This window comes from Drosophila bipectinata, chromosome 3R (genome assembly GCF_030179905.1).
Source record: "Drosophila bipectinata strain 14024-0381.07 chromosome 3R, DbipHiC1v2, whole genome shotgun sequence".
In the NCBI taxonomy this organism is placed as follows: Eukaryota; Metazoa; Arthropoda; class Insecta; order Diptera; family Drosophilidae; genus Drosophila; species Drosophila bipectinata.
Window position 1 is genome coordinate 28,097,213 of NC_091739.1, and position 16,499 is coordinate 28,113,711.

The following is a 16,499-nucleotide window of genomic DNA, read 5'->3' on the forward strand; positions in this document are numbered from 1 at the left end:
ATCTTGAAACTTATTGTATCCTTTAAAACTAACACCTTAAATGTACTTTTGCAGACCACGAAAACGAACTGGACTTTGTGGACCAATCTACCACAACCACCACTACCACTGTGCGTCCTACAACTGGCTTCATCCTAGCCAGCACCATGACACCGCCCACTACCACCGACTGTATCCACGACGGTGACGTATATGCTGATGGAGCCTCCATCAAGGGCAAGAATGCCTGCGAGCACTGCTACTGCATGCGTGGAGACATCGTGTGCGCCGTGCAGGAGTGTGAGGTGCCCATGATGGCGGCCAATGGCAAGTCCTGTCGCGCCATGCCGGCAGCGGAGGGTGAGTGCTGCCCGAGCAACTACATCTGCGAAGACGATAGTGCCACCACCGAAATCGTGGAGATCACCACGGAGGAGGCCGTTACTGCTATACCGGCTAAGGGTATTCATGCTGAGATTCCTAAGGAAGATGTGGATCTGCAGGAGCACATCGATGATGAGGAGAAGGATCAGGACAAGGAGAAGGAGAGTGCCACCGAAATTCCTTCCGCGGAAGGCAGCGGGGAAGTTGAAGATGAGGAGGAGGAGAAGGAGTCCCTACCAGTCACCACAGCTGCCCCAGTTCGCCCTGCCGACGAGAAGGACTTCTCGTTCGAGCCAGAATCCTCTACCGCAGGAATTGCTTCGGACTCCAGAATCGATGTGCCATCTTCGACGGAAGAAACTAAGGAATCCTCCACTGAATCTGCCGAGGAGGATGTTGCCAAGATCGTCACCACGCCAGAGCACGAAGGCAGCGGAGAGGAGGAGACGTCTAAGCCTGACCACGTTCTTGAGAAGGAAATTACTGAGGACGAACTCATCAAGGTCAGCACTTCCGCTCCTGCCAAGGCCAGTCCTGCCGAGGAAGCGGCTACCGAACCAACTACTGAAGAAAAGGAGGAAGAAGATGCCAAGCCTACCCCAGCCGGCGAGTCTGCCGAAGAAGAAAAGGAACCCTCTTCTGAGAAGCCCACTTCTGCCGAAGAAGGAAGCGGCGAGCAGGAGGAAGGAGATAAGGCCACTCCAGCTCCAGAGGAAAGCCAGGAAGATGAGCTGGCCAAGCCCACTTCCACTCCAGCTGGAATTGATGAAAAGGAAGAGGAACCCAAGCCCACATCTGCGCTCGAGGGAAGCGGTGAGAAGGAGAAGGAAGAGGCATCCTCCACCTCTGCTCCACCAACTGGTGACGAAAAGGAAGAAGGTGCCAAGGCTACTCCAGCTCCCGAAAAGGAGGAAGAGGATGAGGCTAAGCCTACTCCGGCGCCCGAAGAAGAAAAGGAAGATGAGGACTCCGCCAAGCCAACTGCCATTCCACCTGCAAGCGATGATAGTGAAGCCGTCAAGCCTACAGAGTCCCCGGAGGAAGCTAGCGGAGAAGGCGAGGAGGAGATTGTCAAGGCAACTACACCCAGCGGAGAAGTCAGCAGCGAAGCGGGAGAGAAGGAACCTGCCAAGGAAACTAGCCCTGCTCCTGAAGCCTCAGGCGAAGGTGAGAAGGAAGAAGAAGCCTCCACCGCCGCTCCAGCCGATGGAGTCGAAGCTGAAACCGACAAGACTCCTGCCGATGAGAAGGATGTTATCCCACCATCTGAAGATGTCAGCGCCGAAGAGGAGATCGTTAAGGTCACCACTCCAGAGTCCTTGGGAGAACAACCTGCAGAGGAATCCACTGAACTGCCCAAGGAAGAAGATGTTGAGAGCTCAACAGCTGCCCCAGGAATCGCATCCTCCACGGAAGGTGTCCAGGATGCTTCGATTGCAACTTCGACCAGTGCTCCGGCCCGAATTGGAGGTCAAGAGGAAGAGGCTAGCACTGCCTCCACTCTCGAGAGCGATGAGAAGCCCGAAGGTGAAGTCGAGAGTGCCACCGGTCTGCCTACCGAGAAAGAGATCAAGAGCCCCAGCACAACCAAGGCTCCAAGCACCGAAAAGACTGAAGAGGAGTCATCCACTGAAGCCGAGGACGCCGAGATTGAGGCAACTACGAGTGCGCCAGTCGACAAACAGGAACAACCTGCCGGTGAACCCTCCGATAAGGATCAAAAGGACAAGGAGGATGAGGCGACTAGCACCGAATCAGTGCCTGTCAAGACCGATGCCATTCCTGACGAAATCTCTACCGACGAACCAGAAGAGAGCGTGGAGACTGAAGAGGAAGTTTCGACCGACAAGCCTCCATCTGTCTATCTGCCTCCTGCCGGCGATAAGGACTCTACCGAAAGCGAAGAAGCATCCACTGAGGCCACTGCCCAGGAGCAGGAGCCAGCCAAGTCAACCGAAACTACGCCAGCCGTCCACGATGCTCCTTCCAGCACTCCCGCTATTGTCAGTCGCGATGATATTGAGGGTGAGAAGACTACTGAGCTTCCCAGCTCCGAGGATCAGAGCCCTGCCGCCGAGGCTATGCCCGCCATGGACCTACCCGCAGCTATTCCCGGAGAAGGCGACTGCCTGGTGGAAGGCAAGACCTATACCAACAACAGCATCGTGCCTGCCACAACTCCGTGCGACGTCTCCTGCAGATGTGTCAGCAGCATTGTCTCCTGCCAGCAGATGGAGTGCAAGCTTCCCGAAAACCGCGAGAAGTGTGTCCTGGCTACCGATCTTCTGGACGGCTGCTGTCCTACATACATTTGCGATGAAAGTGCCGAAATTCCTGAAAAGGAACAGGATTCCACTGCCAAGCCAGACGACAAGATCGACGAAGACGTCTCCGAGATCAGCACCGAGGAAATTCCCAAGGATGTTATCATGCCCACTGGCATTACGGAGCAACCCCTGTCCCACGTTAAGCACGAGGAAGAGAGCCAGCCTACTGTATCGCCTCAATTGGAAGAATCTACGCCGACCACCGCTGATAAAAAACCAGAAGAAGCCGATGAGGAGAAGAAACCAGAGGAGGAGAAGGAGCAAGAGAAGGAAAAGCCTTCCTCTGCAGTCACTCCGGCTCCTGAAGTCGAGGAAGAAGCTGAGAAGCCCATTGACAAGGAACACAAGCCCGTGGACGAAAAGACTCCAGAAGAGGACTTTGTGGCGCCCACTGAGCAGCCAACCAAGAAGCCTACTGAAGAGGAAGCCTCCACACCTGCTGAGAAGGAAACTGAAGCGGAAGAACCAACCACTCCTGTTTCTATTGAAGGAGAAAAGAAACCAGCTGAGGAGCCTGTTGATGAAGAGAAGCCTGCCGAGGGCGAGAAACCTGCTCCCGAAGATGAAGTTTCCGCCAGCACTGCTGCTCCCGAAAAGGAAACTTCAGAGTCCTCGACCGAATTGCCAACTGCTGATGTGGACAAGAAACCAGAAGCAGAGGAGCCTTCCACAGCCACCCAGACTCCCAAAATCGAATCTCCCACAGGTGTTCCCGCTGGAGAAGAAACTGAAGACTTGGACAAATTTACCACCGTTGCCCCGTCGGAGGTATCTGATGAGAAGGAACCAGCTGATGATGAAGACATCGTGCCAGCCACATCAGTGCCTACCCAGACTGAAGATGCTAGCACCTCGAGACCTATCGTTCCACTGCCCACTCTTGCTCCCACTGAGCCCGAGAAGAAACCCGTCGAAGAGTCTTCTACTGAAGCCGAAATCGAAGAGAAGCCAACCAAGGAAGAATCTGCCACTGAACCAAGCACTGAAGGAGAAAAGGAGACCTCTGAGGAGACAGCCACTCCTTCAGTGTCCGACAATGAGGTCGAAGAGGAGGAGGCCACTGCAGCTCCAGTTCCTGCTCTTGCTCCTGGCTCCACTGATGCTGAAGAAGACAAGACTCCAAGCACCGAAAAGGCACAGCCTTCTTCCGAAGGGGAGACTGCTACCGATGCTCCTGCCTCTGGCGATCTGCCCAAGTTGCCCCAGGATATCTTCGAAGAGGAACTGCCCGCTACAACGGCTGCTCCTTCGAAGGTCGACGCCGAACAGAAACCAGACCAAGACGAGACCTCTATATCTCCTTCTGCTGAAAGCGAAATTGAACCTGAATCTGACAGTGCTACCACTCCTACTCCTTCTAAGGATGAATCTGCTGAGCCATCCACTGGAGCTCCTGTATCAGACGAACACAAGGAAACCCCTGAGTCTGAGGCTACAACCGTTGCCCCTGTTGAAGAAAAGATTCCTTCAAGCAGCATCGTTCCTGTTGAGGATGAATCTTCCACTTCTGCTCCTGTCGTCAAGCCAGTAGAGGAAGTAGAGAAGGAAGTTACATCGTCTACTAGCATTCCTGCCGTTTCCGAAGAAGAAGACAAGGAATCGACGGAGGAGACACCATCACAGGAGGCCGAAACCAAGCCTAAACCTCCTGCCCGTACCCCAGAGAAGGAGGAAGACACTGTTGCTGCCACTACTGAGACTCCTGCTGCTGCTGTGGAGGGCGATTCTAGCCTTCCTAAGCTACCTGAGGATGTGCTGGCAGAGATTCCATCCACATCTACTGAGACTGGAATTGAAGAGGAAGTTGAGACGACCGCTACTCCAACCCAGCCCAAGAAGGAACCTATTGTTCCTGCAGTTCCTACATCTGAGGTCGATGAGGAAGCCACCACAGTTACTCCTGTTTCTGAAAAGGATGAGAAACCAACAGAGGCCGAGAAGCCAACTAAGGAAGAGCAACCTTCTGAAGAAGAGAAGCCCACCGAAGATACCACATCGACCGAGGCCCCTGCAAAGATTCCCACTACAGAGGATAAGATTGAAAGCCAGGCTGCTTCTACCGAGACTCCCGAGGAAGGATCTACCGAATCTTCCGATGAAATTGTGGACTCGACTGAATCCGATGAGCAGCCAGAAGAGAAGCTGCCCTCATCTACCGCCCAGGCCCCAGTTGAGAAGATTCCGGATGTGTCCACTGAGCTTCCAGCTGAGGAATCTGACAAGGCAACTTCTGTGGCTCCTGCCATTGCCTCCAGTGAGGACGAGTCCGCGCCAACCGACGAGAAGACTCCCGCTACTTCTAGCGAAGAAACTGAAGATGCCACCACTGTTCTTCCACAAGCTGCTGAGGACGACACCAAAAAACTGGCTGGCGAAGAGCCATCTACTGATAAGATTCCCACCACCGAAGACAAGAAACCCGAAGATGAGTTGCTTGAGGAGAAGCCTATTGCTGTCACTCAAGTTCCCGAGCTTTCAGAGGATGTGGTACCTTCAACAGGGGCCCCAGTTGCCGGCGAAGATATCGAAAAAGAGGAAGGTGCCACCACAGCTGCTCCTAGCCAAGAAGGCGAGAAGCCTGCTGAGGCACCCAAGCCAACTGAAAAGGAGCCCTCATTGGGCGAAGGAGATATCGAGTCCGGAACCAAGCCCAGTACTGAAGAGTCGGACGAGGCACCTATTGATGAGTCTTCTGAGGAGGCATCCACTTCTGCCCCAGTCAAGGAAGAGTCCAGCACAGCCGCTGAGGAGAAAATTGATGCCACCACTTTGCCCAGTCCAGCCAAGCCCACTTCTGAACAAGACGAGACCATCACTGTATCTCCCGTCTCTGATGAGAAGGTGGAGATCCCTGCTGCTCAAGATGATTCGAAGACAACCATTGATGTGGCCACCGAAGTCCCAGTTTTCCAGGAGGAGGCACAGGACAAAACCGAAGTTCCAGTTGCTCCAACCACTCCCGCTTCTGCTGTATCTGATGCTGAGACTACTCCTGCTCCGGTGGAAGTTCCTTCTGCTGTGGAGATCGAAACTAAGCCCATGGATGAAGTTATGTCCCAGACTGTGGCTCCTCATGATGCCATTGATGATGAAGCTGCTTCAACCGAGGAAGCTGATCAGATTCCAGTCACTGTGGCTCCTCAGGATGCTGAGAAGACTCCCATTTCAGTGGCACCTCAAGACGCTGACAAAGCTCCAGTCACTGCTGCGCCCCAGGAGGACGAGAAGACTCCGGCTACCGCAGTTCCTCAGGATGATGAAAAGATCCCAGCCACTGAAACACCCGAAGATGCTGATAAGATCCCTGCTACCATTGGTCCTGTTGTTCCCTCTGTGGAGCCAAGCAGCGAGAAGCCTTCCACATCCGAGGATGTGGGCGAAGAGGGCACAGAATCACCTATCGATGATGCTGATGATACGACCGATGAGTCTCCGGCTGACGCTAAATTGAAGCCACCCACTTCTGCTCCTGCTACTGATGCTCCATCGGAGTCTGCAGTCACAGAGGCCGAAATTGTCGCAGAAACAGCCGCTCCCGAGCTGGAGAAGGATCTGCCAGAGAAGACTAGTGAGGAACCAGAGAAGGCTAGTGAGGAGCCTGAGAAGGCTAGTGAGGAGCCAGAGAAGGCCACTGAAGAGCCAGAGAAGGCCACTGAGCAGCCAGAAAAGGCCAGTGAAGAACCAGAAAAGGCCAGTGAGGAACCAGAGAAGGCCACTGAGCAACCAGAAAAGGCCAGTGAGGAACCAGAGAAGACCACCAAGGAGCCTGAAAAGGTTGACGAAAAGACTACTCCAGAGCCAGTTGTGAAACCCAGCTTGGACTCCACCGAGGAGGGCGAGGAGTCGGTCGAATCCGAGGAGGAGCATGCTCCTGTTACGGAGGCTGCTGAAAAGGAGGACGAGAGCAAGGAGACTGAAGAGGACGCAGACAAGAAACCAGCGGAAGAGGAGATTGAAGTGCCAGCTGTGGTATCAGAGATTCCTCAGACTACGGCCGCTCCAGCTCCCCAGGAAGAGACGTCTGATGAGCAGAGCCCAACCACAGTGCACCCACTGTTCGCCCACCTGCCCAGCAGCAGCACCAAGGCGCCAGCGATCGATGACCGCGTGGGCGAGGAGGATGAGGAGAGCAGCACCCTCAGCAGCTCCAGCAGCAGCACAAGCACTACCACTTCTACCACGGAGGCCGCAATCACTGCTCCAACGACCTCAACGACAGTGGCCAGCCAACAGCATGAACCAATCACACCACCTCCATACGGCCACGCTCCCGAGTACGAGGATGAGTACGACGAGGAGGAAGTGTTTGGACCCGGTACTTGCCGCTATGCCGGCAAACTGTACGTGTCCGCCCAGCAGATTCCACGCGACGATCCTTGCGACTTCTGCTTCTGCTTCCGAAGCGACATTATCTGCTTGCAGCAATCGTGCCCGCCACCAATCGCCGGCTGCCACGAGGAGCCCATCTCCGGCTTCTGTTGCCCGCGCTACGAGTGCCCGGTGTCGATGGCCGCTGTGCTCAACATCACCACGAGCACCACCACAACAAGCACTACCCTGCCGCCCCACTTCCTGCACTACTCGCACGGCGAGTCGGTGAAGCACACTGGCTGTCTGATCAACGGTCGCTCCTACAGGGTAGGCGAGCCCATTGAGTCCACCAGCGGTCCCTGCATCAGTTGCACGTGAGTATCCCTTAGCAGAAAAGAGGTCCAGTTCCTCAATTTAATAAATTTTGCATATTCTAGTTGCGGAGGCGACGGCAAGATGAAGTGCGATCCCCAGCAGTGCGTACCCGAACCCACCATGCAACAGGTTATGGCCGCCGTGGCGTCGGGACGCAAGAGATGAACCACCAGCCATGCTCACTAAATATAATTTAACTAATTCTTAAGCACTGCAGACAACAATCACGAACCGACGAACCAAACCAACCAACCCCAGATTGCACCATTCAAGAACTAGGAAAAGCAATAGGAATAGAATCACCAGGAACCACAAATCAGATACAAATCCAGACCACCATCCAGGAATAGCCAGCAAGAATAGGTGCCAAATGCAATAGTGACGTGAAAAATTTTTCAAGATTTACCAAGGACATTCACACTCTTTCAATTGGATTACGCCCCCCATTTGTTTCGGATTAGGTTACGGTGACGAAGCAACCAGTGATATTGTACTGTATACATAGTATAGGTGCAATTAATTTAGACGCGCTCACTTAAAACGATTACTTATTTGTATGTATTGGGCCTAGTGTCCCTAGAAACATTTGGACACCTGGCCGCCATCCAGAAACACAAACAGCAGCCGACGTAGCGCGTGCCTTGTAAGGTCGTTCATTGTGACCGCCGCCGCCATACAATCGCTTTCAGGAGACTCTCAACCCTAAAAACAAATATTCAAAACATCAAAATATAGCGAAGCAATACCGGATACGGATCGCAATCAATGGCGTTACGAAGCCACGGCATTCGGCCGCCGGAACGGTTTCTATCTCTTCGATCCACGATCCGGCGGCCCACTCTTCTCCAAATGCGCTTTTGTAGTATTTTAGTCACCTTATTTTTTAAACATTATTATTTTTGTGTATAATTGTTGCTTCTAGTCTTCATTTGTTGCAAGAGCAACGGAATCTGCCTGTAACACGCGCACAACCGATCCCGATCCCGGTACCGATCACATCAGATCGAACCGGATCGGATCGCATCGAATCGAATCGAATTGAGTTGAGTTGAGAAACTGTATCTTCTATAAACTATTCCAAGCTTTTTGTACTTTTATATACAATACGTGTAGATGGGAGAAACGAACGAACTAGTTTTTATAGCAATTTTACAAACGAACCACACAAATTGCATAGTTTTAACGCATTGAATTTGTACTTCGCCCCCCACTGACCCGCTGCAATATCACTCCAACAGGTGTATTGCATCCGGGTGCACCTGGGGTGGCCACAACCGTAGTCTACATAGAATTTTTAGATCAACTGAAACGGAAACTAAATACGGAACCGAAAACACACTGTCGGCTATCGCTACTGCTCGACTGACTGAAAATCGGATGGATCGAAGGAAGATCGAAGGACAGGAGAGACAGTTAACTTTGTAAACTATTTTTTTTAAACCTCAGCTGCCGCGCTGTGGATTAATTTTATTGGGACTTGTGATCACCTGGCTTTTCAGTCACTTGAGCCTTAGCGATACGCTGTAATCGGAGGGCGTTTCGAACCACGCCCATCGAGTACGAACATCAATTAGATTTATATAATCTCTAAATATAGTTGTAGCCCTAAGTATTTAATTTTAAAAATAAATAAATAAATTTTAATTTAGATCTTATTTATTTGATATGTCTTTTAAGAACAGCTCTTGTGTTTCCATACCTTATCATAATTTATATGCAAGCTATTCTTTGTAATCTAATAAATAAATATAACGCTTTTTATTGAAATGTAAAATTTAGTTTTATTACATTAATGCTTTTACAACAAGAAAGGAAAGCTAACTTCGGGCGGAGCCGAAGTTTATATACCCTTGCAGTTAAAACCGGATATATATCGCAAACATCGGATATAGTTGGCCGATCCTTATGGAAATAGGAATATATAATCCAATTTATTACGATACAAAATCTAAAAAAAGTCCCAAACTTCTATCTTCAAAAATACGAAAGTTGATATTTCTACCAAATACCATTTCCGATCGTTCAGTTATATGGCAGCTATGGGATATAGTCGGCCGATCCTAATGAAATTTGATGGGTTGGATCAACTGACCAAAAATAGAATCTGTATTAAATTCCAGCTTTCTATCTTCAAAAACACGAAAGTTGGGTCATTTCCGATCGTTCAGTTATATGGCAGCTATAGGATATAGTCGGCCGATCCTTATGAAATTTGGCATGACGTTATGTTTTGCCAAAAATAGCTCTCATGTCAAATTTGAACTCTCTAACTCTAAAAACACCAAAGTTATACCATTTCCGATCAATCAGTTATATGGCAGCTATAGGATATAGTCGGCCGATCCGGGCCGTTCCGACTTATATACTGCGTGCAAAGGAAAGAAGGGTGTGTGCAAAGTTTCAAGACGATAGCTTTAAAACTGAGAGACTAGTTCGCGTAGAAACAGACAGACGGACAGACAGACAGACGGACAGACGGACAGACGGACATGCTCATATCAACTCAGGAGGTGATCCTGATCAAGAATATATATACTTTATAGGGTCGGAGATGTCTCCTTCACTGCGTTGCACACTTTTGGACAAAATTATAATACCCTCTGCAAGGGTATAAAAATAGGCTACAATATCTTTGCCCATAGACAACCGATTCTTAAGCGGAATACCTTAATCGATTTGTGGATACATTATCCACCAATCTGCATCAAAATTTAGGAATAAAATATTTTTTAGATTTTTTGTCAAATTTTCTGGAGGGTCCCCATCAAAAATTGCGAAAATGCATGGAGCCACAATATGGACTCTTGTGACGGCCATATCTTTGTCAATAGACAACCGATTCTTAAGCTGAATACCTTAATCGATTTGTGGATACATTCTCCACTAATCTGCATTAAAATTTAGGAATAAAATATTTTTTAGATTTTTTGTCAAATTTTCTGGTTGGTCTGCATCAAAATCTACGAAAAACGTTTTTTTTTGGATAAATTGTCAATTTTTTGCATCAAAAGAATTCTAAGAATTCTTTGTAGTTATTTAATAACTTTTTTGTGCTAACAAGGAAGCTAGGATATATACATATATACACTAGGATTTTGGTTTAAAGAACATATTATTCAAAGATCGAAGTTTTTGGCGCTACTTGGAAACACCAATACCTTTAATTTTTTTAGTTGTGACCCATAGGTGGCGCCCTCGCTACATCGTAATTCCCGTTTTTCCCATCCCTAGTGTCCCCAGCTGACAAAATATTGTTATTTTCCGCTCATGACCTGACACCGGCGTTTTGACTGATTGCTCTGGATTATTAGCACACCAAATGGTGACCATCTCCACCGTCAACTGGCTCTTCGTCTGCGGACTGACGTTCTGCCTGGGCGGAATCGCGGTTCTCAGTTTCATGCCACTGGGATCAGGTACGTATCCGCTTAAAATATGGGGGCACCTGCTATAAATACTGGCTGACACCACGCTTTTTATAGATTGCATATGCCCGCTCTCCAATCCCTCGACGAGGCCAGCAGGCAGTGGAGGCGCTGCACCAGATACTTCTAGAGATACGCAACAGGCGGCAAAGCAGGAAAATGTCCCAAAATCGCACGGAGATCACAAAATGGCCTTACTGGTACCGTTCCGCGATAGATTCGAGGAACTTCTGCAGTTCGTGCCCCACATAACAAAGTTCCTCAAACGTCAGAATGTGGCGCACCACATATTTGTTTTGAACCAGGTGGATCGATACCGATTCAACCGCGCCTCCCTTATCAACGTGGGCTTCCAGTTTACCAGTAATGTCTATGACTACATTGCCATGCACGACGTGGATCTTTTGCCGATGAATGACGATCTGCGATACGAGTATCCTAGTGATCTGGGACCGTTGCACATTGCCGGCCCCAAGCTGCATCCAAAGTACCACTATGAGAACTTTGTGGGGGGTATACTCTTGGTGCGCCGGGAGCAGTTTCAGAAGATGAACGGCATGTCCAATCAATACTGGGGCTGGGGACTAGAGGACGATGAGTTCTTTGTCCGCATCCGGGATGCAGGGTTGAGAGTCACTCGACCGGAGAACATAAAGACTGGCACAAACAATACGTTTAGGTAAGAATTATTAAAAATAATTCAGGGTTCAACCCTCTAATTAAGCAAATCTCTTCTTCAGCCATATCCATAATCGCCATCATCGAAAGCGCGACACACAAAAGTGCTTCAATCAGAAGGAGATGACTCGCAAGAGGGACCACAAGACGGGCCTAAACAATGTCCAATACAAGGTTCTGAAGGTCCACGAATTGACCATCGACGAGGTGGATGTAACCATACTTAACATATTGCTCGAATGTGATCTAAATAAAACGCCGTGGTGCGACTGCTCTGGAACAGCTGCGGCTGCCTCGGCCGTACAGACCTGAGAAGAGGTTGAAACCAACGAACTTGCATTTCCTAGTCCAAACCTATGTTTATTCTGCTATGTTTTGTAGTTAAATGTACGAAAAAAAATACTCTTAATACACGTGAACCATGCCGTACAAGAATGTCCAGAAGAGCACGTAGGTGCAAAGGCCACCCATGAACTGGTTGGTCAGCAGATTCCGGCGGTTGATGAAGAATTTGCGCCACTGGGTGCCGGACTTCAGGAGAACCAGAATCCACAGAACAAAGACCGACAGAAAGTAGAACAGAAATCCCAGGGTTCCGCTTAGGCCGAGGATCCCTAAAAGACATGGAAAAAGTTGTAATTGTGACACAAATTGACAATTGCTCCAAATTACCCGCAGCACAGCCGGAGATGGCGGCCATCGAGGTGCGGCAGTACTCCACGGCGGATATGTTGTTGCGAATAGCACCCTCGCTGTAGGCGACGATCTCGCCCGTCTTGGCCTGCGTAGTCCTCACTCGGTTCATTTTAATTGATAAATTCTCTAATTTAATTTTTAGCAAGTGGAAAATGTCCAGCTGAGAACTGCGATTGTTTATTCGATAGTCGGACTCATATCGGCGCTATTTGCCATTCACCCGGGACCGCTGCTTGTTGTTATTGGATTCGAGCTGGAGACCTGACGGACGGACATTAATTCATTAAAATATGTGGTGATAACGCGACCTGCCGAATTCTGCGTGCTGAGGGCCACGAAAACTATGTGAAATCCGAGCGCCGTATCGTGGGTATCGCTAGAAATAGTAAAATGCTGTAGCTGGATGCTAGAGTTGTTTTGATTTGAGGAGTTCCTGCCCCCCAACACACGCCACACCACTACAAATAAACCGCCACCCACCCAGTGCTCCGCCAGCAACAGCAGCTCCACCTCCACTGGAACCAATTAAAAAATCAATCAGAGGCCTAATTGAAAGCTGCGCTGCCTGACCGACCGACTAGCACTGGCCAGGTCTCTATCGAAATGTCGCCGCCGAAGAACTGTGCGGTGTGCGGGGACAAGGCGTTGGGGTACAACTTCAACGCCGTCACCTGCGAGAGCTGCAAAGCATTCTTTCGCCGCAATGCCCTGGCCAAGAAACAGTTCACCTGCCCGTTCAACCAGAACTGCGACATCACGGTGGTCACCCGCCGTTTCTGCCAAAAATGTCGCCTGCGCAAGTGCCTTGACATTGGCATGAAAAGCGAGAACATTATGTCGGAGGAGGACAAGCTGATCAAGCGGCGCAAGATTGAAACAAACAGGGCCAAGCGTCGACTAATGGAGAACGGAGCCGTGGACACTGGCGAGGGCGACGGCGAACCAACTAGCGGGGACAACAAGGCCCAAGCGGACAGCAGCAGCAGTAACTTAGAGCTCTACTCTGGCTCTCAGGACTCTCAGAGTTGCGGGTCAGTGGATAGCGGCGCCAATGGCTGTGGGACTGCAAATGGCAGCCCAGCAGGTGCCCAGATCAATCCAATGGAGATGACGGCCGAGAAGATTGTTGAGCAGATCGTCTCGGATCCGGACCGGGCGTCGCAGGCCATTAACCGGCTGATGCGCACACAAAAGGAGGCTATTTCCGTGATGGAAAAGGTGATAAGCTCACAAAAGGACGCCCTGAAGCTGGTGTCGCATTTGATTGATTACCCAGGTAGGTGCTAGAGAACCAGGAGCTTCTATGACCTGCTGATAACTTCCATTTTTCAGGCGACGCGCTCAAAATCATCAGCAAATTCATGAACTCGCCCTTCAATGCGCTCACAGTATTTACAAAATTCATGAGCTCGCCCACGGATGGAGTGGAGATCATATCAAAGATTGTCGACTCGCCGGCAGACGTGGTGGAGTTCATGCAAAACCTGATGCACTCGCCAGAAGATGCCATTGACATAATGAACAAGTTCATGAACACGCCGGCGGAGGCCTTGCGAATCCTTAACCGTATCCTGAGCGGAGGTGGAGCCAATGTAGCTCAACAGACCTCGGACCGAAAGCCATTGCTAGAAAAGGAGCCGACGGCTAAAGCTGATCCTCCGGCAGAGCGCGTGGACACTGTGATCCAGAGCATGCTGGGCAGTACTCCCCCGATATCGCCGCAAGATTCGTCCGCCGCTGTGGACCTGCAATACCCCTCGCCCGGATCTGAAGAGCAGCCCAGCACTTCGAGCAGCAGCCACCCCTTGCCTTACATCGCAAACTTTCCGGACTTTGATCTGAAAACGTTTATGCAGACCAATTACAACGATGAGCCCAGCGTGGACAGCGAATTCAGCATTAACTCGATCGAGTCTGTGCTCTCGGAAGTTATCCGCATCGAGTACCAGGCCTTCAATAGCATCCCGCATGCATCATCCCGGGTCAAGGATGGGATGTCACACCTAAGCGGAGGCCATCAGACTTCTTATGGTGGCTGCAACCCCACGGGAAGCAGAAGTCAGCAGCCAACTCTGCAGCAACCTATCTGCGCCCCATCTAGCCATCTAATGGATCGAGAACTGAACGAAGCCGAACAGATGAAGCTGCGCGAGCTCCGCCTGGCCAGTGAGGCTCTCTATGATCCGGTGGACGAGGACCTGAGCGCCTTGATGATGGGCGACGATCGCATTAAGGTAAGTCAACAGTTAGCCTTTCTGTTTTTAGTCAAACCACCAACTTCGGAAAGCTTATCTAATCGCTGGATGTGCCAGCGATACACGGCACCTGGCAGCAGGTAAAAGCCAGTGATTCAGTGCGTATTGCGTTGACGGGCCATGGGCTGTGACTCCATCAGACGGTTTCTGTGGTCCCAGCATTGTGCTGGTTCCGAATGTAAACAGTTCTTGGATGGGGTGGCTTTGTTTTAAAAGATTATAAGCATGAAGGCTTACTGGTGAAGCGGAAACTCAATGCAGAACTGTGCTTAGTTTATAATTCAAAACAACACAAGCTTTTAAAACTATTATTTATTTCTAACCTTAAACTAAGACCCCAAGCAGAAAAGCGACTGATTAAATGAGTTGACATTTCAAAATGCTTCCCATTTCATTCGAAAAGCTTGAAATGGAGTTCTAGTTGAGGGATTCACTGTCGCTATCTCGTGTTTTTAGAGTCAACCCAGACCTCTGATCCCTCTAAAGCGCAATTGCAAATAATTTTATGTTGAATGAATCACCGCATCGCCGAATTTGTATCCAATAATTTGGCCCACCCTAGCTTTGAGTAATCAAAGCGACCAGACGGTCTGACAAGACTGGGGCAGACACTGGGCATTATCAAGGGGTCTCCGGTCCCACCAATAGTGCCATTATCAAGCATTATCAAGAGCAGCAGCAGGCGCTCATGAGACTCCAGCAGCGGTCGATTTTGATTCCGGGCCCGTTTATTGTCGCTTCATAATATTTACTTCATGCGCCTCATCGCAATTAGCACATTCTGGTATTGTTAATTAGGGAAAACGATACAGTTTTGACGAAATATAGAGCAGCCAGGTGTTTGGGGCGGTATGATAACAGCGCTAGTGCCACACCACTCAAATGATTCACTTTCCGAGGAGAAGCCTTTGCGATTCCAGCGATAATAATGTGGTGGACACCTGTGCGTTCTGTTTCTATTTGTTTTGTTTACTCAGCCTGACGACACTCGCCACAATCCGAAACTACTGCAGCTGATCAACCTGACGGCGGTGGCCATCAAGAGGCTTATCAAAATGGCCAAGAAGATAACAGCATTCCGTGACATGTGCCAGGAGGACCAGGTGGCCCTACTCAAAGGCGGCTGCACAGAAATGATGATAATGCGATCGGTTATGATATACGATGACGATCGTGCTGCCTGGAAGGTAATCCCACACCTTAACTCTGGTTTGAAGTGACCTCAATTCTAAAATTTATAATCAATAGGTACCACACACCAAAGAAAACATGGGCAATATACGAACTGACCTGCTCAAGTTCGCCGAGGGTAATATCTACGAGGAGCATCAAAAGTTCATCACCACATTTGACGAAAAGTGGCGCATGGACGAGAACATAATCCTTATTATGTGCGCCATTGTCCTCTTTACCTCGGCTCGATCGCGAGTGATACACAAGGACGTGATAAGATTGGAACAAGTAAGTCAAAGTTATGATACCCTCTTGTATATCGTTAATAATAACATTGTGTCCCACTCAAATAGAATTCCTACTATTATCTTCTGCGAAGATACCTGGAGAGTGTCTACTCTGGCTGTGAGGCGAGAAACGCGTTTATCAAGCTGATCCAAAAGATTTCAGATGTGGAGCGTCTGAACAAGTTCATAATTAATGTCTATTTGAATGTTAACCCATCCCAGGTGGAACCCTTGCTACGTGAAATATTTGATTTGAAAAATCACTAGAACGATCGATTCGTTTTACGTTATTCGGGCATTAAATGCCCTCGCCGATGCCCAATGATGATACATTTAATGATAATCAGCGAGCTATAGTTGTTGTTGTTGTTTTTATTTTTAATTGTACGTGCGCATCGGCCTTCTGGTGCATGTCCGTGTTTTATCTGTCGCTTATAATGTTAGATTTTAATCGAATGTGATTGTTAGATTTGCATATACTTCATAGATTTTATATTTCTACATCAAAGAGAGCATATTTAGGATACAAAGTGCAAAGCAACACAATCTAAATGTAATTTACACCATTTATCTAGTTTCAAATAAACTAAACACTGATGCAATAATATT

The 16,499-nt window shown here is 49.3% G+C and overlaps 4 protein-coding genes across 4 annotated transcripts in view; 3 read left to right on the forward strand and 1 right to left on the reverse strand.

Moving 5' to 3' along the window:
* Positions 1-8,258, forward strand: part of tnc (tenectin) — a 37,120-nt gene extending 28,862 nt beyond the window's left edge. The window contains exons 7-8 of the mRNA XM_043211750.2: positions 55-7,375; positions 7,439-8,258. Of these exons, the coding sequence (XP_043067685.1) occupies positions 55-7,375; positions 7,439-7,541 (7,424 nt within the window). The 3' untranslated portion in view covers positions 7,542-8,258. The remainder of the gene's footprint in view (positions 1-54; positions 7,376-7,438) is intronic.
* Positions 8,259-10,434: 2,176 nt separating this feature from the next.
* beta4GalT7 (beta-1,4-galactosyltransferase 7) lies at positions 10,435-12,316 on the forward strand. Its single transcript, XM_017254741.3, has 3 exons — positions 10,435-10,792; positions 10,859-11,480; positions 11,542-12,316. The coding sequence occupies exons 1-3, from the start codon at positions 10,696-10,698 to the stop codon at positions 11,789-11,791; spliced, it is 969 nt and encodes a 322-aa protein (XP_017110230.1). The 5' UTR covers positions 10,435-10,695; the 3' UTR covers positions 11,792-12,316.
* On the reverse strand, positions 11,819-12,286 carry EMC6 (ER membrane protein complex subunit 6). Its single transcript, XM_017254743.3, has 2 exons — positions 12,152-12,286; positions 11,819-12,093 (listed from the first exon to the last, which is right to left on the reverse strand). Exons 1-2 carry the CDS (start codon positions 12,282-12,284, stop codon positions 11,885-11,887), a joined length of 342 nt encoding a protein of 113 aa, XP_017110232.1. The 5' UTR covers positions 12,285-12,286; the 3' UTR covers positions 11,819-11,884.
* Positions 12,317-12,413: 97 nt separating the features above from the next.
* Positions 12,414-16,497, forward strand: Hr96 (Nuclear hormone receptor HR96). Its single transcript, XM_017254736.3, has 5 exons — positions 12,414-13,451; positions 13,508-14,409; positions 15,408-15,617; positions 15,679-15,891; positions 15,957-16,497. The coding sequence occupies exons 1-5, from the start codon at positions 12,779-12,781 to the stop codon at positions 16,155-16,157; spliced, it is 2,199 nt and encodes a 732-aa protein (XP_017110225.1). The 5' UTR covers positions 12,414-12,778; the 3' UTR covers positions 16,158-16,497.
* The last annotated feature ends 2 nt before the right edge of the window (positions 16,498-16,499 follow it).